Here is a 25,804-nt window from a genome sequence, read left to right as displayed (position 1 = left end):
TTGTAGCTTACCAGGAAAACAACCCAGATTTCTATCTCACCCCTAACCTGTTAATGTGTACTCTAACCAAAGATGTCCACTACCTCTGTCCTAGCAAACCGTTTGTCAGGGATCTTTGTGGTATTAAAGCTATCACCAGCGAAGAACGCTATAGAGCCAAACTAACAGCCAGGGATGGGGCCACCACCACACAAGTGGAGGTGGTAGGGAACCGATGGTTGGTCAACACACCGTTTACGTCCGCCACTATGACTTACGAACGCCATGACTCCATCCCCCAATTGAACCTCCCCAACCAGACTGTTTTTGTTAAGGTACCAGAGAGGGTGATTATTCACATAGACGACCTCGCTCTATACCAACTTCCCAACGACAGGATAGACACAGAGATTGAAATGCCGGACGCTTTTGCTAAACGTTCCCTTGAGTTACCACAAGCCATTCAAAACCAAATCCAGTACGAGGGACCCATGACCGTTGATCTTAGCGTACTGGATGGGGCACTTTTAGTTGACCCGACTGACTACAGACCAAAAGATTGGTCTGTCGCCCGCTCTTGGACGGTGCCGGACAGTATCCTGACTGTTACCATGATCCTTGGTCTTATTTCCCTTGGCGTGTGCACCTACTACGTACACAGGCGCACACGTGCAATGGAAGACCTAATGAGGTCTTATACAAGGATCACCCGTGGGAAGGAAGCGATCCTGATTTTTGGAAAGTTGGCAATAGATCCTGAAAGCCCCTTAGGGGGCCCAGTCCCAGCCTCCTGTCCCGAACTCGCTAGGTCAATCCAGTAATGTGCCCAATGTAAGCTTTGGCCTTCAGGGGCCAAGTTTTTCCAAGTGCCTTAACTACCCACCTGCAAGTAGGATCACCCTAGACATGACATTAGAGACAATGCCATGATAGAGTCATTTAGCCAAGACCTTTTACATACAGTGGGGAGAACAAGTATTTGACACACTGCCGATTTTGCAGGCTTTCCTACTTACAAAGCATGTAGAGGTCTGTAATTTTTTATCATAGGTACACTTCAACTGTGAGAGACGGAATCAAGTTAGTTGTCTAAAATTGGATTTGAGTCAAATCTAGACCTGGTCCAGAGAATTGCCCTAAAGGCGGTTACGCCTGCTTCTGACCCGAGGGTATAAAACCTGTGAGTGAAGAATTTACAGATAAGACTGTCGTGTCTTTGGCTATGCCAGATTAAGTGATATGACATGCTATTCTATAAAATAATTTATCCGTAATTAATATTACCTGATTGAGCTAATCATGTAAATGTAATTAACTAGAGAGTCGGGGCACCACAAAATAATATTTATAGAGCTGTTATCTTCTGAATAAACTCTTAAAGACCTAGTAATATTTTACATCAATAGCAGTCAATATTAATCGTCATCTTAATTCAGTCTCATCTGAAAGTTGTAAAATCTTGGTTATCTGCACGAACCCTGGCTAACAAGTTGAATCAGCAATACAAAATTGGTTTAAATTATTTAATTACTAAATACCTAACTAATCACACAGAATTACACATACACATGATTACAAATTACGTCATAAAGGAAAACGCCCCTAGCGGGCGGAACAGATATGACAGCAGGTTACACAAAAGAAAAGGGGCTGGGTTTGAGTGAAAGAGTGGGAAGACTGAGGGACACAGGGAGAAGCTGTGCTATCATAAATACAGTATTTTATGCATTCTAAATTACCGCCCATTTGGAAAAGGAAAATGCAATAAATATTTACTCTGAGCTGCGCTTCGGTAGGTTGGTGGTAGATGGAAGGCCATGTTGCCCAACCGAGTCATTTGAAGAATGTCTCTGCTAGTAAATTGAATACGTTGTAGTAACGTCGTTGTGTGGTAGACGGAATACTCTGTCTGTTCCTTCCTAACCTGCGTTTGCAGCTGCTGTTGCTAATTCAACGGCTAGGCGGTATCACTTCTGTAGTGAATAAGAGTTCAAAGTTCATACCATTCGCAACCAAAGCTCACGCTGATGATGGCTTCGTTCTGTAGTTATTATTTGAACCATTCTGACATCGGACCGTCGTCCTCACATCCTCGGAACAGGAGGTTATATTGTCGTCAAGGCTTTATATAGGAAGGGAGAGGAGGGAGTGTTTGACAAGTTTTATAGCCCATGTCCCTTCGCAGGGGCGGGTCACTGATTGAGCAGAGCCCTAACCTTATGAAAACCCAAATCTCACATTTTAGAAGCTAAAATCACATTTCATCCCATCACAAATAATTTCATATTCAAACATTTAAATTGAACAACAATTCCATGTGAATCCGATAACTCTGATGTGTAGAGTTTATGTCATCTTATCATTGATGAGAATGTCTCAGGTGACCACCGAACTGACATCATATTCATTAAGTACCACCGCATATGTGCAATTGGTCAGATTACCAGAATATAGTTAATTTCCCCCCACCTTCTGATGTTCCCAGAATCTCTATGTTAACCAAGGGTTTTGCAAATGTAACATCAGTAGGGTAGAGAGAGCAAAAAGGGGGGAAGAGGTATTTATGACTGTCATAAACCTACCCCCAGGCCAACATCATGACAAGACTAAGTGACCCAAGCTGCAGCCGAGGTCTAAAAAGTCAACGAACTCAAAACGCAACACAAGTTTGAAGACAAAGAAATATTTTTCTACCCAAGCTACGGATGAGTAGCTGTGTCTAAGCGGGTGAATTCAAGTCGAACCACCAAGCCTCCACTCCCCATCGAATCGTGGTATCTACACTGTTTCATTCCTACGCTGTGAGCTCTGAGCTACAGAGCTGTCTGTCCTCAGAAGAGCCCTTCCAGAGCAAGGGCGAGGGAACAGACTCCTAAGCCAAAAGGACACTGACATTGTGAGGACAACCAAAGAGTTGCGCCGGAGAAGTGCGTCATTGAGCAGCCTGAACAGTCCACAGAGACTGTGAATCCACAGAGACCGAGAATCCACAGAGACCTCCCCCACTTAATTACATCATTATATTCTGACCCATAAGAGTGGCAGTTTGCGGCAAGGGTAGGGTTAGAATAAGCATAGCTGACAAATTCACCCAAATGTATATTTCTCTCGTGTACTTTCTCTTTTTCTCTCTTTTAAATCCCCATTTTTGGTAACATGCGCCATAGTGTGTTGGCCCATTATACTATGTTCTAATCAATAGCCTAGAATGTGTTTTTGTGTATGTATATCTTTTATCATCATTTTAGCTTTCTAGTAAATAAATACTAAACTAAGATTGGTGTGGTACGAACTCATTGGTGAGACCCGGGTCCGTGCAGATTCCCGGATTATGCGACGTTCAGAACGAGACTGTAGAGGTAACCGATTAATTAGCGGCTGTTGTAAAATCGATATTCTGATATTCTTTGAGTTAATTTGGGAAATAGAAACTCAATAAAACTAATTTTCCCATGGTGCCCCAGGTTAATGAGTTAATAATTACTTGATTCAGTTCATCACGCAATTAAAAACCTTTAATCATTCAATGAGCAACAGTCACGACGCAGTATACGTCAAGATTTTTCGGGTTATTGTAAATGGGATATGACGTTTATATGAGTCAACTCAAGAATAGAATACTTGAGTATCCCGAATAATAACGGTATATTGGTGTGCATATAAACATCATCAGTGTTCAAAATTAGGCCTACTTGGTAATAGTAACATTTAAAAAACACCCGTGCAAAACCAATTTTTAAGTGTGTTTTCTAAAAGCATTAGTTTATCATAATTAGGCATTCAAAATAGTTATTAAAAACATAAACTAAAACCTTAACTGAGTGCTTAACCTAAATCCATGAATCAACTATCAATAAATACAGATTCAATCAATTCACGTCTATAAGAATAATAGATCGTCATCCTCCTCGGGAACCTACATCAGAACAACTTAGACAGCCATTTCACAACCATTCCTCCTACTTTGGGAATTATTCCTGGAAGGAACGAGGCAGCTGCAGTCCCAATAGTATCCAGAGCTGTGCTCATAAATGAGGGTTTTTTCTCTTCCTCTTGTGCCTTCGCACCCTTAAGGGCATCTATCTCTCTTTGCATTTGGTGTGCTCTGTCATCAAACCCTTGCCGGACAAGGTCATTCTGCTCCTGAAATTACAAGGTTTGTTTTTACACATCACGGACTGTGTCATTAAAACAAAACACATACACACAGTCAATCTTACCGCTAGAGTTACTGTAGTTTTAAAGTGTACTTCTCAATGTTTGTGTTTTTTTATTCCTACCTTGAGTCTGGCCTGTAGAACTCTATCGTGCTCTGCTATGGCATTTCTACTGTCTCTCTCCATCCTCTCCATCAGCTGGTTCACATTCTCCTCATACGTCCTCTGCTGGTCCGCTCTCAACCTCTCCTGGACAACCAGCTGCTCCTCCATGGCTCGATTCTCCCGCTCAGATGCCTCCCTTTTTGCTTGCTCCGCTGCAGAGAAAGGTAGACGGAGTATGTGTGCAAGAGAGAGTGAGATAAATATCAAACAGAACGAGAGGTAAGCCTCCATTTGGAAGTCATTAGAATGTTGTTGCCAGGTCATGGAGTGCATATTCATGGTGACCTATATCACCTTCTGCTCTCTGCTCAGCTTCAGTGAGGGACTGGTCTGCTGACAGGATGGCCTCACCAATGCTGGCCTTCCTTCCCAAGTACTCCTTCAGTACCTCTTCAGCCTGGAACCACCACACATAATATTTAACTTCCAACATCACATCAGTGCATTCATAACTCCTTTGACCAGCATCCACAAAACATCATAATTATATAATATCCTAAAATAGCACCACCTCCCCAACATACCTTCACTCCTCTGCCTCCCTCAGATCTGTATTCGCTGGTGGCCAGTTTCAGGTCGTTGCAGTACTCTTTGTATCCTCCAGGGGTCATGTAGGAGCCATCCCTTATTTTCTCCTCCAGGGGGGCAAAGATGCATTGGATTTTGGACTCGCATGACTTCTGGGACTCCTTGTAGTTCCTCTCACAGATCTTATCGTACGCTTCTTGAAGCACTTTCTATAGAAAGAGGTTGGTTCAGAATGTACCAGAACAAACCAGAATGTTTGGTTCAGTTGAGGTAATAAATGGTGAATAATCTGTCAATGTGCCCTTGAGTAAGGCACTTCACCCTTAACCCTGCTGTAAGTCGCTCTGGATAAGTGTGTCTGCTAAAGGACTAAAATGTGCATGTAAGTGTTGGATAAAGGGGTAGCTCACCCAAATGACAGATTATCCTCATCTTGTAAATCCATACATCACTGAATTGAATATTGACTCATTGAATATAGAATCTACATTCTCATACCATAAGCTCCAACTGGTACTTCTGGTCCTCGTCTTTGAAGGAGTTGTTGATGAATATGGCCACAGCCTCCTTCTCCATGACAGCATGCACTTCAGACAGCTCCTCTTGGGTCTCTGTGGGGTAGGCCACCCAGTCAGCCATGCCCTTCTGGTAGTGGGCCCTGGCCCTCTCGATGGCACCGGAGTTCTCAATTTGGGCCAGCGCCAACACAGCATTGTCCAGGCAGGGGATCTGCCCACTCCGGATGGCAGACACATACGTCTCTGCCAGGTTTCCCAGCACTGCAGGAGAGGGCTGGAAATCAGCATATCTGGTAGATGGTAGTGATGGTGGTAGTACTGTGGTGGTCAGTGGTACTTGTATTTTTTTTTTCCTTTTATTTAACCAGGCAAGTCAGTTAAGAACAAATTCTTACTTTCAATGACGGCCTAGGAACAGTGGGTTAACTGCCTGTTCAGGGGCAGAACGACAGATTTGTACCTTGTCAAATCTGTACAAATCTTGTACTAGTCCAATGCTCTAACCACTAGGCTACCCTGCCTAGAAGTAAAGAAAGTAGTAGAATTAGTAGTAATTTAAGTACTAATGGTGTTGTTAGTTGTACTGGTCATGGTACTTGTAGTAATCGTAATTATAATAATAGAGGAAGTGGTAATAGTAGCAGCAGTAGTTTAGTTGTATTATCAAACATCATGACCCACTTTCATAACTGCTTTTCATCCTCAATATCAGTGTTGTAATACTCACGTCTGCCGCTAACTTTCAGGCCCTGTTTCAGGGTCTTGGTCTTGGCGTCATTGAAGACGTGGTCACAGAACTCCTTGGCTTGCTCCACAAAGGCAGGCTCCAGGTCAGCGTCGGTCAGCTCCTCCATACGTCTCATTTTGTCTCCGCTGGCTGGCCTCTCAAACACAAAGCACCAGCGAGGAGAGAAATAGTTCCGCAGGCAGCTACGAGGCAGATTGTATGCCTGATCTTTCTGACTATGACCTTTGTAAATGAAAGGACAAGTACATCAATCATTAATTAACTAATTAAATGTTTAACCGTGACATTTTTTGTGGAAGAAAAGCATTTCATATTTTTATGTCCAACGTGTCTTTTGTAAAAATATTATCAACATTGGTAAATTCAATCTAACCATAGTTTCTATTCAGAGATTAAGTTAGCTGTGCTAGCTGGTGTTCTCTTCACCTGTTCTCAGTTTAAGAGCGTTCTCCAGGTACTCATTGGCTGTGATGGGTCTCCCATCAACCTCCAGGGTCAGGGTGAAATCTCTGACTGTCCACACAAAGGAAGGAAAGTAACGCAGGTACTCTGAAGATTCCTCCCCGTCTCGCTGGTTGGACTTCACCTTGATGTGCTCTGTCAGTTCTGTCACATAGCTGTAGGGGTGGGGGGAGGTTGAGGACGAAATGAACCCAGATAGACAACACTACACAGTAAACTGCTGGTTGGTTCAAAGAGTAAGAAAGGATTGATTCTTACTCTGATTGTGTTTGTAGATTTCCTCTAACCAAATTAGACTACATCAATCTATATTTCTTTATAGGCCTGCTGAAGGATACTGTAGTTTCTCCAGGGCGTTGTTGTCGATGGTTCCCATGCTGTTGTACACCAGAGTACTGCTGAGCAGGACAGCCAGGGAAAAGATCCAGTTGTCATTCTTCTCATCACCCTGCAGACACAACAGAAGGAACACATTGGTACTCTGTTCATACTAGAGTGAAATTAAGTCAGTAACTAAATGTCTACTCCATATGCCGTTTTATGGGCTCCCTACCTAAATAAAGGTCAAAGCTGGAATCCTTAATTGAAACAATAACAAAGCTGCACCCTAACTCGGTTTTGGTAAAAAAATATAAATAAATTAGGGATGGGCCTGGAGAAATGTAACCACTCAAATTCATAGAGCTATGGGTGCAATGACTCACCATCCATGACATCATAATTGTAGTTAACCATGATGTTATACAGAGTTTAATTACATTTACAAACATTGGAGTAAAACAAGCTTATATTTTGGGTTCTGATGGGGTATGACAGTTGAACTAAGCTCATGGGTCATTATTTATTTGTTATACTCTTTAGAATCAATTGGTATACATCATACATTTATAAGTCAGACATTATATACAGATCAGTACTAGGCACAGTTTATTGAGATAACATGGGATTTTACCCATAGCAATGTTATATTCTGTCATCTAAACAGCCATAAAAGGTTTTTGACAGAGAGTGAACTTTGACCTCCCACCTTCTCCACATCCCCCAGCCCCTCTGTATCCAGCAGCACCAGGGTGTGGTCTCTTTTTTCAGGGTGAGGCACACACCACATCCAGATGCCCTTAGTTTTGGACTGGATGGTGGCTCCCAGGGCAAAACCTTGAGGACAGAGGATAAAAATGGTTCTTAGGATGGAATCTGTAAAGAGGCAGCAGGATGTAAAGTGTTAACTCAAGGCTGCTGGTTTTCAGATGAACCTGTTTGTCTAGTTATACTGCATACCATACTGACAGACTGAAAGTGAAACTAGCAGCCAGTGCAAAACGGCACCCTGATCTACACAACCCACCCTGAACAAATGTGGTCGGAAACAAAATGTTTTTTTGATGTTTGCTCTGCTGTCTGGTTGTATGTTATGGTGTAAAACAAAGAGAAAATGTAGTTTCCACAATGCAATAACAGTGTCGAATTTCCAATTTTGGAGAGAAAAAAACATCAAAGCATAATGTGTTCAGAACAGGACAAATCTGTACTTTGGTGCAGCATATCTGTCTCTAACTCTGAATGACAAATGCAGTACATAAGTTAACACTTTCTGTTTCACATTTCTATTACCATATCTTTATGAGAAATAATTATCTTATACATAATCATTCCTTATCCATATAACAGTGTTGAGGTCATGCATATTGTTATGTACATTGAACAAAAATACATGAAACAATTTCAAAGATTTTACTGAGTTACAGTCCAAAGATGGAAATCAGAAAATTGAAATAAATGACGCCATAATCTATGGATTTCATATGTATATGTTAGTCACCTATAGCTTTAAAAAAAGTAGGTCAGTATCTGGTGTAACCATCATTTGCCTCATGCAGCGCAACACATCTCCTTCACACAGAGTTCATCAGGCTGTTGACTGTGGCCTGTGGAATGTTGTCCCACTACTCTTCAATGGCTGTGCAAAGTCGCTGGATATTGGTGGGAACTGGAACACGCTGTAGTACACGTTGATCCAGAGCATCCCAAAAATGCCCAATGAGTGACAAGTCTAGTGACTATGCAGGCCATGAAAGAAGTGGGACATTTTCAGCTTCCAGTAATTGTGTACAGATCCTTGCGACATGGGGCCGTGCATTATCATGCTGAAACATGAGGTGATGGCGGCGGATGAATGGCCTGACAATGGACCTTAGGATCCCGTCACAGTATCACTGTGCATTAAAATTGCCATAGTTAAAATGCAATTGTGTTTGTTGTCAGTAGCTTATGTCTGCCCATACCATGACCCCAACGAAGGTGAGAATTTGCCCACTGAAGACTGTTAAGATGCCGAACTGCAGTCAGGTCAAGACCATGGTGAGGACGATGAGCACGCAGATGAGCTTCCTTGAGATGGTTTCTGACAGTTTGTGCAGAAATTCTTCGGTTGAGCAAACCCATAGTTTCACCTGCTGTCCCGGTGGCTGGTCTCAGATGATCCCGCAGGTGAAGAAGCCGGTTATATAGGTCCTGGCCTGGATTGGTTACGCGTGGTCTTTGTTGTGAGGTCGGTTGGACGTACTGCCAAAATGATGTTGGAGGCGGCTTATGGTAGAGAAGTGAACATTCAATTCTCTGGCAACAGCTCGGGTGGACATTCCCGAAGTCAGCATGCATATTGCACAGTCCCTCAAGACATCTGTGGCATTGTGTTGTATAACAACTGCACATTTTAAAGTGGCCTTTTATTGTCCCAAGCACAAGGTACAGTTGAAGTCGGAAGTTTACATACACTTAGGTTGGAGTCATTAAAACTGGTTTTTCAACCACTCCACAAATTTCTTGTTAACAAACTATAATTGTGTTAAGTTGGTTAGAACATCTACTTTGTGCATGACACAAGTAATTTTTCCTACAATTGTTGACAGACAGATTATTTCACTTATAATTCAATGTATCACAATTCCAGTGGGTCAGAAGTTTACATACACTAAGTTGACTGTGCCTTTAAAAAGCTTGGAAAATTCCAGAAAATTATGTCATGCCTTTAGAAGCTTCTGATAGGCGAATTGACATCATCTGAGTCAACTGAAGGTGTACCTGTGGATGTATTTCAGGGACTACCTTCAAATTCAGTGCCTCTTTGCTTGACATCATGGAAAATCAAAAGAAATTAGCCAAGACCTCAGAAAAAAAATGTAGACCTCCACAAGTCTGGTTGATACTTGAGAGCAATTTCCAAACACCTGAAGGTACCACGTTCATCTGTACAAACAATAGTACGCAAGTATAAACACCATGGGACCACGCAGCCGTCATACCGCTCAGGAAGGAGACTGTTCTGTCTCCTAGAGATGAACGTACTTTTGTGCGAAAAGTGCAAATCAATCTCAGAACAACAGCAAAGGACCTTGTGAAGATGCTGGAGGAAACAGGTACAAAAGTATCCATATCCACAGTAAAATGAGTCCTATATTGACATAACCTGAAAGGCCGCTCAGCAAGGAAGAAGCCACTGCTCCAAAACCGCCATCAAAAAGCCAGACTACGGTTTGCAACTGCACATGGGGACAAAGATCATACTTTTTGGAGAAATGTCCTTTGGTCTGATGAAACAAAAATAGAACTGTTTGGCCATAATGACCATTGTTATGTTTGGAGGAAAAAGGGGAGGCTTGCAAGCCGAAGAACACCATCCCAACCGTAAAGCACGGGGGTGGCAGCATCATGTTGTGCGGGTGCTTTGATGCAGGACGGACTGGTGCACTTCACAAAATAGATGGCACCATGAGGAGGGAATATTACGTGGATATATTGAAGCAACATCTCAAGACATCAGTCAGGAAGTTAAAGCTTGGACGCAAATGGCTCTTCCAAATGGACAATGACCCCAAACATACTTCCAAATTTGTGGCAAAACGACTTAAGGACAACAAAGTCAAGGTATTGGAGTGGCCATCACAAAGCCCTGACGTCAATCCCATAGAAAATTTGTGGGCAGAACTGAAAAAGCGCGTGTGAACAAGGAGGTCTACAAACCTGACTCAAGTTACGCCAGCTCTGTCAGGAGGAATGGGCCAAAATTCACCCAACTTATTGTGGGAAGCTTGTGGAAGGCTACCCAAAACGTTTGACCCAAGTGAAACAATTTAAAGCCAATGCTAACAAATACTAATTGAGTGTATGTACACTTCTGACCCACTGGATATGTGATGAAAGAAATAAAAGCTGAAATAAATCATTCTCTCTACTATTATTCTGACAATTCACATTCTTAAAATAAAGTGGTAATCCTAACTGACCCAATACAGGGAATTTTTACTAGGATTAAATGTCAGGAATTGTGAAAAACTGAGTTTAAATGTATTTGGCTTAGGTGTATGTAAACTTCCGACTTGAACTGTACATGCAGTTTAATCAGCTTCTTGATATTCCACACCTGTCAAGCAAATTCGAGCACAATATTTCAGAGAAATAAGCTTTTTGTGTATATGGAAAATATCAGGGATCTTTTATTTAGGCTCATGAAATATGGGACCAACACTTTACATATTGTGTTTATATTTTAGTTTGGACTGGTCGGACCATAGATTCAAAAATGCTTTAGTGGATGTACTCACCTTTTTTCTCGCCAGCCAGCTTGTTCATGAGGTAGGACTTGCCGGTGCGGTACAGCCCGACCACCGACACCACTACCACATGCTGGTCAATCTGGTCCAGGATGTCCAGTGCACTGCGGACCACACACAGCTTCCCATCACTGTCGTTCTCTATCAGACATACTGGTTCCTTCATGGATACTGTCTGGCCTGCCATGATGCTGTCCTATAGAAACACTGGCAAGGACACACATAAGAACTTTTGATTGTGTGTGTGTCATAAAAGTCCCTCAACTTTTTTTGTGCAATTAAACTTAAAGTGTTAAAGGCGCCACAGGGGCTGGTGATATGGAGTGAATAAAAGCTTATCATAACAGATTGGGTTTACAGTGACACAAAATAATTATTTCATAAAAAAGGTACATATTTTAAATTGTTACTTGGTTTCTTTCAACACATGAGACAAGCCTATATCACATTTTCTAGTTTACAAGAAACGGACAAAAAATTGCTCTATGAATTGTCTAAATATCAGATCGCTAATCCATTGATTATTAGTCTGACCAAAGTCGCCCTAAAAAAGAGGCAATAGTCTCCTACAAGCTCGAATTTGAATACAATTATATTTAGACTTACTCTACCCGTTGTACATGCTGTTAGTCCTTTTGGCAGTAGGAGGTGTCACACCCTGATCTGTTTCACCTGTCTTGGTGCTTGTCTCCACACCCCTCCAGGTGTCGCCCATCTTCCCCATTATCCAAGTGTATTTATACCTATGTTCTCTGTTTGTCTGTTGCCAGTTTGTTTTATTTCGTCAAGCCTACCAGCATTTTACCCATGCTCCTGTCTTTCTCTAGTTCCTGTTTTCTAGTATTCCTGACTCTGAGCCTACCTGCCATTCTGTACTTTGTCACACCACCCTGGATTACTGACCTCTGCCTGCCCTTGACCTGTCGTTGGCCTGCCCCCTTGCTTTTGAAATAAACTGTTGTTACTTCGAAACTGTCTGCATCTGGGTCATCTCCTGAGTCTTGACAGTACAAACTGGCCATGATGGACCCAGCAGACTCAGACCAGCGCCGCAACACCGTCTCCTCCCAAGGAGCCACCATTGGAAGGTACAAGGAGTTTCTTCGTGGGTTCCATACCTTAGCCGAATGCCATGATGGTGCATTGAACACATTGCTGGAGCAATTCCACAGGTTGTCTGTCAGGCAGCCTACCACAACGGTAACCTCCCAGCCCCTCAGTAACCCGGCTGTTAGCAACGCGGCCTCCCTGGCCACTCCGGTTTCCCAAGAACCCCACTTACCTCCCCGGAATGCTTCGTTGGAGAGTCGGGAACCTGTCGGGTATTTCTCGCACAGTGTTCTCTTATCATCGAGCTGCAGGCCTCCTCCTTCCCCTTCGACCACTCGAAGATAGCATACCTCATCACCTGTTCTGAAAGGCCCCAGAGTCTGCAACACCACTAAGCAAGGGGCACCGCACCACGAAGCAAGCGGCACCATGAAGACTAAGGAGCTCTCCAAACAGGTCAGGGACAAAGTTGTGGAGAAGTACAGATCAGGGTTGGGTTATAAAAAAATATCCGAAACTTTGAATATCCCACGGAGCACTGTTAAATCAAAAAAGATTTAATGGAAAGAATATGGCACCACAACAAACCTGCCAAGAGAGGGCCGCCCACCAAAACTCACAGACCAGGCAAAGAGGGCATTAATCAGAGAGGCAACAAAGAGACCAAAGATAACCCTGAAGGAGCTGTTAAGCTCCACAGTGGAAATTGGAGTATCTGTCCATGGGACCACTTTAAGCCGTACACTCCACAGAGCTGTGGTTTACGGAAGAGTGGCCAGAAAAAAGACATTGCTTAAAGAAAAACATAAGCAAACACGTTTGGGGTTCACTAAAAGGCATGTGGGAGACTCCCCAAACATATCGAAGTAGGTACTCTGGTCAGATGGGACTAAAATTGAGCTTTTTGGCCATCAAGGAAAACGCTATGTATGGCGCAAACCCAAAACCTCTCATCACCCCGAGAATCCCATGGTGGTGGCAGCATCATGCTGTGAGGATGTTTTTCATCGGTAGGGACTGGGAAGCTGGTCAGAATTGAAGGAATGATGGATGGTGCAAAATACAGGGAAATTCTTGAGGGAAACCTGTTTCAGTCTTCCAGAGATTTGAGACTGGGACGGAGGTTCACCTTCCAGCAGGACAATGACCCTAAGCATACTGCTAAAGCAACACTCAAGTAGTTTAAGGGGAAACATTTACATGTCTTGGAATGGCCTTGTCAAAGCCCAGACCTCAATCCAACTGAGAATCTGTGGTATGACTTAAATATTGTTGAACCCATCCAACTTGAATGAGCTGGAGCAGTTTTGCCTTGAATGGGCAAAAATCCCAGTGGCTAGATTGCCAAATTAATAGAGACATACACCAAGAGACTTGCAGCTGTAATTACTGCAAAAGTTGGCTCTACAAAGTATTGACTTTGGGGGGTGGGGGGTGAATAGTTATGCATGCTCAAGTTCTGTTTATTTGTCTTATTTATTGTTTGTTTCACAATAAAACATATATTGCATCTTCAAAGTGATAGTAGACAAGTTGAGTAAATCAAATTATACAACCCCCCCCAAAATGGTATTTTAATTCCAGGTTGTAAGAAAAATTGGAAAAATGCCAAGGGAGTGAATACTTTCGCAAGCCAATGACTACTAATTGCACCAGTGTTGAAAATAAAAACAGAAAAACCAACCAAATAGGCCTACAGACCAGCATGCTTAAAACGAGCTAATAAAACATCCTTGTGGATATTGTTTCAGATGACCACTTACATGAGGACAAAACCAGCAGACAACAGGTAAAGTACGTTCAAATAAAGTTAATTCAACAGTCGACTTGTGATGGCTGGTGTTTCACCAGCTTACATTACAACCAGTCAACTTGCAAATCAATACCTATATATCATATAGTAAAAAAGCTAACATTTTGCAGCGCTAATCTGTCGTTCTGCTTACCTCTGCGACGTTGTACAGTTGTTGTTCAGTCTGTAAATGAGATTGATTATATTGAAACTGAAAGTTATTCTCTAATGTTTAAAATTAGGTTTCTGGGAAGGCACGACTTATAAAACAAAATAACATCGTTATGCCGCGTTCATGTGCTGGTAGATACTAGGAACTCTGACACGAACGGCTTAAACTGTCATGTTTCACTGAAGCTGAGTATGGATTTATTTTTTAATAAATGTCGTGCTTTCCCGTGTGTATAACCAACACATAACTACAACCAATTAGCACCTTTATTTAACTAGGCAAGTCAGTTAAGAACAAATTCTTATTTTCAATGACGGCCTAGTTCAGGGGCAGAACGACAGATTTGTACCTTGTCAGCTCGGGGATTTGAACTTGCAACCTTCCGGTTACTAGTCCAAAGCTCTAACCACTAGGCTACCCTACCCGCCCCTTGAAGGCAGCACTATTCCTACCGAGAACAATAGCCCGATAATTGGCTCATTAACGACGTTCACACAATTTAACATTTAGTTAATTCATTAAAAAGTCGGATGCGTAAATTCCATATTTTTTTAAACTGGTGAAAATAATTGAAGAAAAATAGACGAGGCAACTTTCACTTTCTGTATCTGCAGGCAAATGGGTGTCAAAAGTTATGTCCCTTCTTAAAATGTTATTTTAATCCTAACCTTATCCACACCGCTAATATTATGCCTAACCTTACATTAAGAACAAAAAGCAACAAACTTTATGATTATAGACAATTTTGACTTTGTGGTTGTGGTAACTAGTGGAAACCCCCTTGGAATACAGTGCATTCGGAAAGTATTCAGACCCCTGGACTTCTTCCACATTTTGTTACGTCACATCATTATTCTAAAATGTATTAAATTAAATGTTTTCCTCATTAATCTACACACAATACCCCATAATGACAGTGATTAAAAAAATATATATATGTTTGCAAATGTATTTAAAAACCCTGAAATAGCTTATTTACATAAGTATTCAGAACCTTTGCTATGAGACTCAAATTTGAGTTCACGTGCATCCTGTTTCCATTGATCACCCTTGAGATGTTTCTACAACTTGTTTGGAGTCCACCTTGATTGTTCAATTGATTGGACGTGATTTGGAAAGAAACACACCTATCTATATAAGGTCCCACAGTTGACAGTGCATGTCAGAGCAAAAACCAAGCCATGAGGTTCAAAGGAATTGTCTGTGGAGCTCCGAGACATGATTGTGTCGAGGAACAGATCTGATGAAGGGTACCAAAACATTTCTGCACCATTGAAGGTCCCCAAGAACACAGTGGCCTCCAACATTCTTAAATGGAAGAAGTTTGGAACCACCAAGACTCTTCCTAGAGCTGGCCGCCTGGCCAAACTGAGTAATCGGGGGAGAAGGGCCTTGGTCAGAGAGGTGACGAAGAAACCGATGGTCACTCTGACAGAGATCCAGAGTTCCTCTGTGGAGATGGGAGAACCTTCCAGAAGGACAACCATCTCTGCAGCACTCCACCAATGAGGCCTTTATGATAGTGGCCAGAAAGAAACCACTCCTCAGTAAAAGGCACATGAGAGCAAAGTACAGAGATCCTTGATAAAAACCTGCTCCAGAGCACTCAGGACCTCAGACTGGGGTGAAGGTTCACCTTCCAACAATACAATGGCCCTAAGAACACAGCCAAGACACCAGACTTGAACCCGATTGAACATCTCTGGAGAAAATAGCTGTTCGGTAACGCTCCTCATCCAACCTGACAGAGCTAGAGAGGATCTGCAGAGAAGAATGAGAGAAACTCCCCAAATACAGGAGCGCCAAGCTTGTAGCGTCATACCCAAGACGACTCGAGGCTGTAATCGTTGCCAAAGCAACTTCAACAAAGTACTGAGTAAAAAGTCTGAATACTTCTGTAAATGTGATAAGTTTATTTGTAATACATTTGCAAACATTTCTAAAAACCTGTTTTTGCTTTGTCATTATGGGGTATGTAGATTGATGAGAATAAAAGTCAAGTAGATTGATGAGAATAAAAGTCAAGGGATCTGACTACTTTCCGAATGCACTGTATGTATTCTAGTGTGTCATCCCCCTGTCATTTTACAGCTGGTTTGGAGAAGTCAATTATGTGAGTAGGCTAGAATCGACAAATGCTTTTCCATAGCAAGAAAACAATTTCATTTTTGAAGACAAATTTCGTAATGAAATTGAAGCTAACATTGGACAATATTTTAACTTCACTTTTATTTGTATATGCATATGGCTAGGCTCAGCTGTTTTAATTATGCATATATTTTTAATATATATTTTTTTACATAGCCTATGCAGTAGTCCTAGGCTATATCATATTCACATTCACCTGAACTATACTTAATTAATCATTGTATTATAGATTGAATATTTCTGGGAGCTGTAGGCTAATCATCCTGTGAAGTCACACCATGGATTTCCCAATATGCCTGGTCGAAAACGCAGACGGCGAGCTTCATGTAGTTCCTGGTGCCATCAAGTACCTGATGGGACTGAACCAGCATGTGGTAGTGGTGGCGGTGGTCGGGCTGTACCGTACCGGCAAGTCCTACCTCATGAACAAGCTGTCTGGAAAGAGAAAAGGTGAGAGAGAATGACTGATGCTGAGAGACATATCTAAATTCACAAAGTGGTTTGGGCATCATCTGTGCCTCAATAGTTAATTCATTGAAAATATTTTTTGCATCAGTACATTTGTTAAAAACCTTTTTATTTTTCTTCTTAAAACGGTCTTTGAAATATTGATTTAGGTTTTGCCCTGGGAGCCACTATCCAATCCAAGACTAAAGGAATCTGGATATGGTGTGTGCCTCACCCTGAAAAGAGAGACCACACCCTGGTGCTGCTGGATACAGAGGGGATGGGAGAAGGTGAGAGGTCAAAGTTCAGTCTCTACAATTCACATTAGTAATCAGCACAGTGAACAAATATCTAAACACACATACACTACATGACCAAAAGTATGTGGACACCTGCTCATCAAACATCTCATTCTAAAATCATGGGCATTAATATGGAGTTGGTCCTTCCTATGCTGTAATAACAGCCTCCACTCTTCTGGGAAGGCATTCCAATAGATGTTGGAACATCGCTCGGGGACTTGCTTCCATGCAGCCACAAGAGCATTAGTGAGGTTGGGCACTGATGTTGGGCGATTAGGCGTGGCTCGCAGTCGGCGGTCCATTTCATACCAAAGGTGTTCGGCAGGGTTGAGGTCAGGTCTCTGTGCAGGCCAGTCAAGTTCTTCCACACTGAGCTCGACAATCCATTTATGTATGGACCTCGCATTGTGCATGGGGGCATTGTCATTCTGAAACAGGAAAGGGCATTTCCCAAACTGTTGCCACAAAGTTGGAAGCATATAATTGTCAAGCATGTCATTGAATACTGTAGCATTAAGATTTCCCTTCACTGGAATTAAGGGGCCTAGCCCAAACCATGACAAACAGCCCTAGGCCATTATTCCTCCTCCACCAAACTTCACAGTTGTCACTATGCATTCGGGCAGGTAGCGTTCTCCTGGCATCTGCCAAACCCAGATTTCTCCGTCGGACTGCCAGATGGTGAAGTGTGATTCCTAACTCCAGAGAATGCATTTCCACTGCTCCAGAGTCCAATGGCGGCAAACTTTACACCACCCCACCAGATGCTTGGCATTGCACATGGTGATCTTAGGCTTGTGTGCGGCTGCTCGGCCATGGAAACCCATTTCATGAGCCTTCTGCGAACAGTTTTTGTGCCTATGTTGCTTCCAGAGGCAGTTGGGAACTCGGTAGTGAGTGTTGCAACCGAGAACAAGCGATTTTTAAGCTCTATGCACCTGGCAGTTCTGTTCCTTGATCTTGTGTGGCCTACCACTTCACGGCTGAGCCGTTGCGCTTTTGCTCCTAGACGTTTCCACTTCTCAATAACAGCACTTATAGTTCACTGGAGCAGCTCTAGCAGGGCAGAAATTTGACGATGTGACTTGTTGGAAAGTCACTTAGCTCTTCAGTAAGGCCATTCTCAGTCTATGGCGATTGCATGGCTGTGTGCTCAATTTTATATATCTGTCAGCAACAGGTGTAACATAAATTGCTCAACCCAGTAATTTGAAGGGGTGTCCATATATGTTTGTATATATAGTGTATTTTAAATGATTTCATTTCATTTAGCCAGATCACCAATAGGCATGTTGCTGTTAAGCATTACTCTGGTTTACAACAGCCGAGGGACCATCGACAATCAAGCTGTGGAGAACCTCCAGTATCCTTGAAACTAACATCAATTTCCCCATGGCAATACTCCCCCCTTTTCTCTAGTGTTGACTTTAACAGGTGTACATATCACATGGATAGGGGATATTTCCCCCAACCGGGCCATTTCTTGGTATGCCTTCTCATATTGAAAGTGAAAGTGCTGTACATTTGTATATCTATTGGATGCTGAGCAAAATGCCCTTCCAGACCTGGAGCAATATATTGTGTTACTGACAGCGTTAATTACGTGTTTACAGAATGTTCAACACACTGTACAGTTGTGGCCAAGAGTTTTGAGAATGACACAAATATTAATTTTCACAAAGTTTGCTGCTTCAGTGTCTTTAGATATTTTTTACAGATGTTACTATGGAATATTGAAGTATAATTACAAGCATTTCATAAGTGTCAAAAGCTTTAATTGACAATTACATGAAGTTGATGCAAAGAGTCAATATTTGCAGTGTTGACCCTTCTTTTTCAAGACCTCTGCAATCCACCCTGGCATGCTGTCAATTAACTTCTGGGCCACATCCTGACTGATAGCAGCCCATTCTTGCATAATCAATGCTTGGAGTTTGTCAGAATTTGTGGGTTTTTGATTGTCCACCCGCCTCTCGAGGATTGACCACAAGTTCTCAATGGGATTAAGGTCTGGGGAGTTTCCTAGCCATGGATCCTAAATATTGATGTTTTGTTCCCCGAACCTCTTAGTTATCACTTTTGCCTTATGGCAAGGTGCTCCATCATGCTGGAAAGGGCATTGTTCATCACCAAACTGTTCCTGGATGGTTGGGAGAAGTTGCTCTCAGAGGATGTGTTGGTACCATTCTTTATTCATGGCTGTGTTCTTAGGCAAAATTGTGAGTGAGCCCACTCCCTTGGCTGAGAAGTAACCCCACACATGAATGGTCTCAGGATGCTTTACTGTTGGCATGACACAGGACTGATGGTAGAGCTCACCTTGTCTTCTCCAGACAAGCTTTTTTTCCAGATGCCCCAAACAATCAGAAAGGGGGTTCATCAGAGAAAATGACTTTACCCCAGTCCTCAGCAGTCCAATCCCTGTACCTTTTGCAGAATATCAGTCTGTCCCTGATGTTTTTCCTGAATAGAAGTGGCTTCTTTGCTACTCTTCTTGACACCAGGCCATCCTCCAAAAGTATTCGCCTCACTGTGCGTGCAGATGCACTCACACCTGCCTGCTGCCATTCCTGAGCAAGCTCTGTACTGGTGGTGCCCCGATACCGCAGCTGAATTAACTTTAGGAGATTGCTGGACTTTCTTGGGCGCCCTGAAGCCTTCTTCACAACAATTGAACCCCTCTTCTTGAAGTTCTTGATGATCCGATAAATGGTTGATTTAGGTGCAATCTTACTGGCAGCAATATCCTTGCCTGTGAAGCCCTTTTTGTGCAAAGCAATGATGACGGCATGTGTTTCCTTGCAGGTAACCATGGTTGACAGAGGAAGAACAATGATTCCAAGCACCACCCTCCTTTTGAAGCTTCCAGTCTTGTTATATGAACTCAATCAGCATGACAGAGTGATCTCCAGCCTTGTCCTCATCAACACTCACACCTGTGCTAATGAGAGAATCACTGACATGTCAGCTGGTCCTTTTGTGGCAGGGCTGAAATACAGTGGAAATGTTTTTGGGGGATTTAGTTCATTTGCATGACAAATAGGGACTTTGCAATTAATTTGATCACTCTTTATAACATTCTGGATGATTGTTGGAGGAAATTATGGTTGAAATGATTAATTATGTATACATTTAAACTAGAACCATTTATTTTAATACTATTATGTTATGGTATGAAATGTATGGGTCTTGGTTAAACTAGGACCGAAAATGTAGGTAAAACAAATTAATTGTCTGTACCTTGCGGGTTTAAGGGAGAAAGGAGGGCATATATCTTTTCAGACAGATAAGAATGTTTGTTTGATGTTCCATTAGTGGAGAAAAGTATATATTTTAGACAGATTGGAATGTTTGTTTTATGAGGGGAGTAGAAGACATCTCCAGACCCGAAGACACTGCGCTATTGTGTGGATCGGAGAGAGTGTGAGAAACTGATGACGTCATTTTATGTTCTCTCTTTAAAATGTAATGTTCTTTGTATTTTGGGTCAGTACTCTCTTGAATTAAACGCTGTTACCTGAGTTTAAGACTGGGGCTCTGTCCATTCCTATAATAATATGGATTTTACAATCCCATAGAATGCATTGACAGAGTCATTCATTCTGATTGGGAAACAATACAGAGGAATTTAGAATTCCACTAACAATGATATACAAATTGCCATCATACAAACTTAGGCAGCAGACTTTGTGAAAATTAATGTGTGTCATTCTCAAAACTTTTGGCCACGACTGTACTTTGTTGGATCCATTCCCTTAGGGGTTACTCAGTCCATTCAAAAATAAACTGAAACTGCTCGTATGCTATAACTGTTGTATAGCAAGTCCTTATACAACTGTCGCAGGCACATGCACATTATTTTTTAGAGCTTTTGTAGCTTTTATCAGTCAATCCTCAACCGTCCCTAAAGATATGTGAGTGAGCTGACAGAGCGGATCAAGGTGAATTCTTCCAGTGCAGCTTCATCCTCTCACGATGACGAGGAAGGAGGGGACGCCCAGTTTGTGCAGTTCTTTCCGAATTTTGTGTGGGCCGTCAGAGATTTCACTCTACTACTCGAGATCGACGGTAGAAACGTCACCGAAGATGAGTATCTGGAGCATTCACTGGAACTCAGAAAAGGTGACATTAGCACTAGCCACCACACCAATGATCAACTGTGCACAATGTCTCTACATAGAATAGTGCACCATTAACAATTATACAGCTGGAATAATCATTATCTCACAAAGAGCATAGGGGTTGTGAAACAAGATGATTGATATTGGCTCTGACTGTCTAAATGACCTATTATAAAATCATTCCTATGAAAATATGCACTCATAAACAATCAAATCAAATGTATTTATATAGCCCTTCGTATATAAGATGATATCTCAAAGTGCTGTACAGAAACCCAGCCTAAAACCCCAAACAGCAAGCAATGCAGGTGTAAAAGCACGGTGGCTAGGAAAAACTCCCTAGAAAGGCCAAAACCTAGGAAGAAACCTAGAGAGGAACCAGGCTATGAGGGGTGGCCGTCCTCTTCTGGCTGTGCTGGGTGGAGATTATAACAGAACATGGCCAAGATGTTCAAATGTTCATAAATGACCAGCATGGTCAAATAAAAATAATCACAGGCAGAACAGTTGAAACTGGAGCAGCAGCACGGCCAGGTGGACAGCAAGGAGTCATCATGCCAGGTCCTCCGAGAGAAAGAAAGAGAGAGCATACTTAAATTCACATAGGAAACCGGATAAGACAGGAGAAGTACTCCAGATATAACAAACTGACCCTAGCCCCCCAACACAAACTACTGCAGCATAAATACTGGAGGCTGAGACAGGAGGGGTCAGGAGACACTGTGGCTCCATCCGATGATACCCCCGGACAGGGCCAACCAAGTGTCAGCATTATTTTATCCAGTTTATTGGTCATAAAGTATTCTTCTTTTGCTTGTCTGTTAATGATTGTGTTTTTGGATGGTGAACTAAGGGCCAGTCTCCCAGACACAGATTTTTTAAACATTTATTTATTTATTATTTCACCTTTATTTAACCAGGTAAGCTAGTTGAGAACAAGTTCTCATTTACAATTGCGACCTGGCCAAGATAAAGCAAACAGAGTTACACATGGAATAAACAAGTGTACAGTCAATAACACAATATAAAAAATAATGTCTATATACAGTGTGTGCAAATGGCGTGAGGTGGTAAGGCAATAAATAAGCCATAGTAGGGAAGTAATTACAGTTTAGCAAATTAACACTGGAGTGATAGATGAGCAGATGATGTGCAAGTAGAAATACTGGTGTGCAAAAGAGCAGAAAAGTAAATCAAAACAATATGGGGATGAGGTAGGTAGATTGGATGGGCTATTTACAGATGGGCTATGTACAGCTGCAGCGATCGGTTAGCTGCTCAGATAGCTGATGTTTAAAGTTAATGAAGGAAATATCAGTCTCCAGCTTCAGCGATTTTTGCAATTCGTTCCAGTCATTGGCAGCAAAGAACTGGAAGGCAGCCAAAGGTGGTGTTGGCTTTGGGGATGACCAGTGAGATATACCTGCTGGAGCACGTGCTACGGGTGGGTGTTGTTATCGTGACCAGTGTGCTGAGATAAGGCGGAGCTTTACCTAGCATAGACTTATTGATGACCTGGAGCCAGTGGGTCAGGCGACGAATATGTAGCGAGGGCCAGCCGTCAATAGCATACAGGTCGCAGTGGTGGGTGGTATATGGGGCTTTGGTGACAAAACGAATGGCATGGTGATAGACTGCATCCAGTTTGCTGAGTAGAGTGTTGGAGGCTATTTTGTAAATTACATCGCCGAAGTCAAAGATCTGTAGGATAGTCAGTTTTACGAGGGTATGTTTGGCGACGTGAGTGAAGGAGGCTTTGTTGCGAAATAGGAAGCCGATTCTAGATTTAATTTTGGATTGGGGATTTTTAATATGAATCTGGAAGGAGAGTTTACAGTCTCGCCCGACACCTAGGTATTTGTAGTTGTCCTCATATTCTAATTCAGAACCTTCCAGAGTAGTGTTGCTAGTCAGGTGGGCGGGTGTGGGCAGCGAACCGTTGAAAAGCACGCATTTAGTTTTACTAGCGTTTAAGAGCAGTTGGAGGCCACGGAAGGAGTGTTGTATGGCATTGAAGCTCGTTTGGATGTTTTTTTTTACACAATGTCCAAAGAAGGGCCAGATGTATACAGAATGGTGTCGTCTGCGTAGAGGTGGATCAGGGAATCACCCGCAGCAAGAGCGACATCGTTGATATATACAGAGAAAATGGTCGGCCCGAGAATTGAACCCCGTGGTACCCCCATAGAGACTGCCAGAGGTCCGGACAACAGGCCCTCTGATTTGACACACTGAACTCAGTCTGAGAAGTAGTTGGTGAACCAGGTGAGGCAGTCATTTGAGAAACCAAGGCTGTTGAGTCTGCCGATAAGAATACGGTGATTGACCGAGTTGAAAGCCTTGGCCAGGTCGATTAAGACGGCTGCACAGTACTGTCTTTTATCGATGGCGGTTATGTAATCGTTTAGTACCTTAAGCGTGGCTGAGGTGCACCCGTGACCAGCTCGGAAACCGGATTGCACAGCGGAGAAGGTATGGTGGAAATCGAAATGGTCAATGATCTGTTTATTAACTTGGCTTTCGAGGACTTTAGACAGGCAGGGCAGGATGGATATAGGCCTCTCAGACGAGATTCTCCATTGAACATGATGTACAACCGCCCACGAGAGCGCATCCGGAACTACTTCCCCTCGCGCAAGTGCTTTCTATTCCCCACCCCTACAACTCCTGCCAACATGCCCCATCTGGATTCCATGGACGAGGCTGACCTCTGTGGAAGCTTCCGAAAGGTTGCAGACACCTTCTGCCGCTTCATTTTCTAGGAGATCCACACAAACTGTCAAAGGGGGCCACATATTTACCGGGATAAGTCAAATATCAGCAAATATTCTGCACAGATGCATTGAATGTATCCTATGTTATTGTACCCCCAAATATAAACACTTTCCTTCCCGCCTCCATTTGATTGCAGTGCTCGGCCACTTGGTTTAACACCTACAGTTGAAGACGGAAGTTTACATACACTTAGGTTGGGGTCATTAAAACTCATTTTTCAACCACTCCACAAATTTCTTGTTAACAAACTATAGTTTTGGCAAGTCGGATAGTGCATCTACTTTGTGCATGACACAAGTTATTTTTCAACAATTGTTTACAAACTGGTAATTTCACTTATAATTCACTGTATCACAATTCCAATGGGTCAGAAGTTTACATACACTAAGTTGACTGTTCCTTTCAACAGCTCGGAAAATTCCAGAAAATGATGTCATGGCTTTAGAAGCTTCTGATAGGCTAATTGACATCATTTGAGTCGATTGGAGGTGTACCTGTGGATGTATTTCAAGGCATACCTTCAAACTCAGTGCCTCTTTGCATGACATCACAGGACATCTAAAGAAATCTGAAAAAAATGTAGACATCCACAAGTCTGGTTCATCATTGGGAGCAATTTCTAAATACCTGAAGATACCACATTTATCTGTACAAACAACAGTATGCAAGTATAAACACCATGGGACCACGCAACTGTCATTACCGCTCAGGAAGGAGACGAGTTCTGTCTCCTAGAGATGAACGTAGTTTGGTGTGGAAAGTGCAAATCAATCCCAGAACAGCAAAGGACCTTGTGAAGATGAGGAAACAGATACAAAGGTTTCTATATCCACAGTAGAATTAGTCCTATATTGACATAACCTGAAAGGCTGCTCAGCAAGAAAGAAGCCACTGCTCCAAAACCGCCATAATTAATGCCAGACTACAGTTTGCAACTGCACATGGGGACAAAGATCGTACTTTTTGGAGAAATGTCCTCTGGTCTGATGAAACAAAAATAGAACTGTTTGGCCATAGTGACCATTGTTATGTTTGGAGGAAAAAGGGGGAGGCTTGCAAGCCGAAGAACACCATCCCAACCGTGAAGCACGTTGTGGTGGTACTTTGCTGTAGGAGGGACTGGTGCACTTCACAAAATAGATAGAATCATGAGGATGGAAATTATGTGGATATATTGAAGCAACATCTCAAGACCTCAGTCAGGAAGTAAAAGCTTGGTCGCAAATGGGTCTTCCAAATGGACATTGACCCCAAGCATACTTCCAAAGTTTTGGCAAAATGGCTTAAGGACAACAAAGTCAAGGTATTGGATTGGCCATGACAATGCCCTTACCTCAATCGAACAGAAAATTTGTGGGCAGAACTGAAAAAGTGTGTGAAAGCAAGGAGGCCTACAACCCTGACTCAGTTACATCAGCTCTGTCAGGAGGAATGGGCCAAAATTCACCCAACTTATTGTGGAAAGCTTGTGGAAGGCTACCCGAAACATTTGACCAAAGTTAAACAATGTAAAGGCAATGCTACCAAATACTAATTGAATGTATGTAAACCTCTGACCCACTGGGAATGTGATGAAAATAATTCTCTAGTATTATTCTGACATTTCACATTCTTATAATAAAGTGGTGATCCTAACTGACCCTAAGACAGGGAATTTTTACTAGGATTAAATGTCAGGAATTTTGAAAAACTGAGCTTAAATGTATTTGGCTAAGGTGTATGTAAACTTCTGACTTCAACTGTATGTGGAGACCATATCCAAAGGCTCTTCGCCTGGTCTGCGGTTCTGGCCATGACTTAAATTGAGAACCAGGCTGCTATAGATGAGGG

General features: G+C 42.4%; 3 protein-coding genes across 6 annotated transcripts in view; 1 reads left to right on the top strand and 2 right to left on the bottom strand.

Moving 5' to 3' along the window:
* Positions 1–1,488: 1,488 nt before the first annotated feature.
* Positions 1,489–14,286, bottom strand: LOC115129239 (guanylate-binding protein 1-like). Of its 2 annotated transcripts, XM_029659377.2 has the most exons (11): positions 14,164–14,286; positions 11,159–11,374; positions 7,585–7,712; positions 6,896–7,005; positions 6,522–6,712; positions 6,075–6,317; positions 5,328–5,608; positions 4,826–5,038; positions 4,596–4,698; positions 4,260–4,453; positions 1,489–4,122 (listed from the first exon to the last, which is right to left on the bottom strand). In XM_029659377.2, the coding sequence occupies exons 2-11, from the start codon at positions 11,352–11,354 to the stop codon at positions 3,901–3,903; spliced, it is 1,881 nt and encodes a 626-aa protein (XP_029515237.1). In that variant the 5' UTR covers positions 11,355–11,374; positions 14,164–14,286; the 3' UTR covers positions 1,489–3,900. The 2 variants fall into 2 exon arrangements, with proteins under 2 accessions (XP_029515237.1, XP_029515227.1); XM_029659367.2 differs by lacking the exon at positions 14,164–14,286 and having other exon boundaries at positions 11,159–12,732.
* Positions 13,847–25,804, top strand: part of LOC115129267 (guanylate-binding protein 3-like) — a 16,844-nt gene continuing 4,886 nt past the window's right edge. Inside the window, exons 1-4 of one of the 3 annotated variants that reach the window (XM_029659442.2) lie at positions 13,847–14,006; positions 16,559–16,779; positions 16,947–17,066; positions 19,884–20,605. In XM_029659442.2, the coding sequence (XP_029515302.1) occupies positions 16,608–16,779; positions 16,947–17,066; positions 19,884–19,897 (306 nt within the window). In that variant the 5' untranslated portion in view covers positions 13,847–14,006; positions 16,559–16,607 and the 3' untranslated portion in view covers positions 19,898–20,605. Of the gene's footprint in view, positions 14,007–14,284; positions 14,371–16,558; positions 16,780–16,946; positions 17,067–19,883; positions 20,606–25,804 lie in introns of those variants that run through there. The other 2 variants (XR_003863646.2, XR_010463869.1) reach the window with 2 other exon arrangements.
* LOC115129248 (WD repeat and FYVE domain-containing protein 2-like) overlaps positions 21,404–25,804 on the bottom strand; it is a 27,187-nt gene continuing 22,786 nt past the window's right edge. Inside the window, exon 13 of the mRNA XM_029659409.2 lies at positions 21,404–21,763. The gene's annotated coding sequence lies outside the window, so the exon portion shown is untranslated. The remainder of the gene's footprint in view (positions 21,764–25,804) is intronic.

The sequence above is a fragment of the Oncorhynchus nerka genome, linkage group LG1 (assembly GCF_034236695.1).
Source record: "Oncorhynchus nerka isolate Pitt River linkage group LG1, Oner_Uvic_2.0, whole genome shotgun sequence".
Taxonomy (NCBI): Eukaryota; Metazoa; Chordata; class Actinopteri; order Salmoniformes; family Salmonidae; genus Oncorhynchus; species Oncorhynchus nerka.
This window is presented reverse-complemented; position numbering and strand designations above follow the sequence as displayed.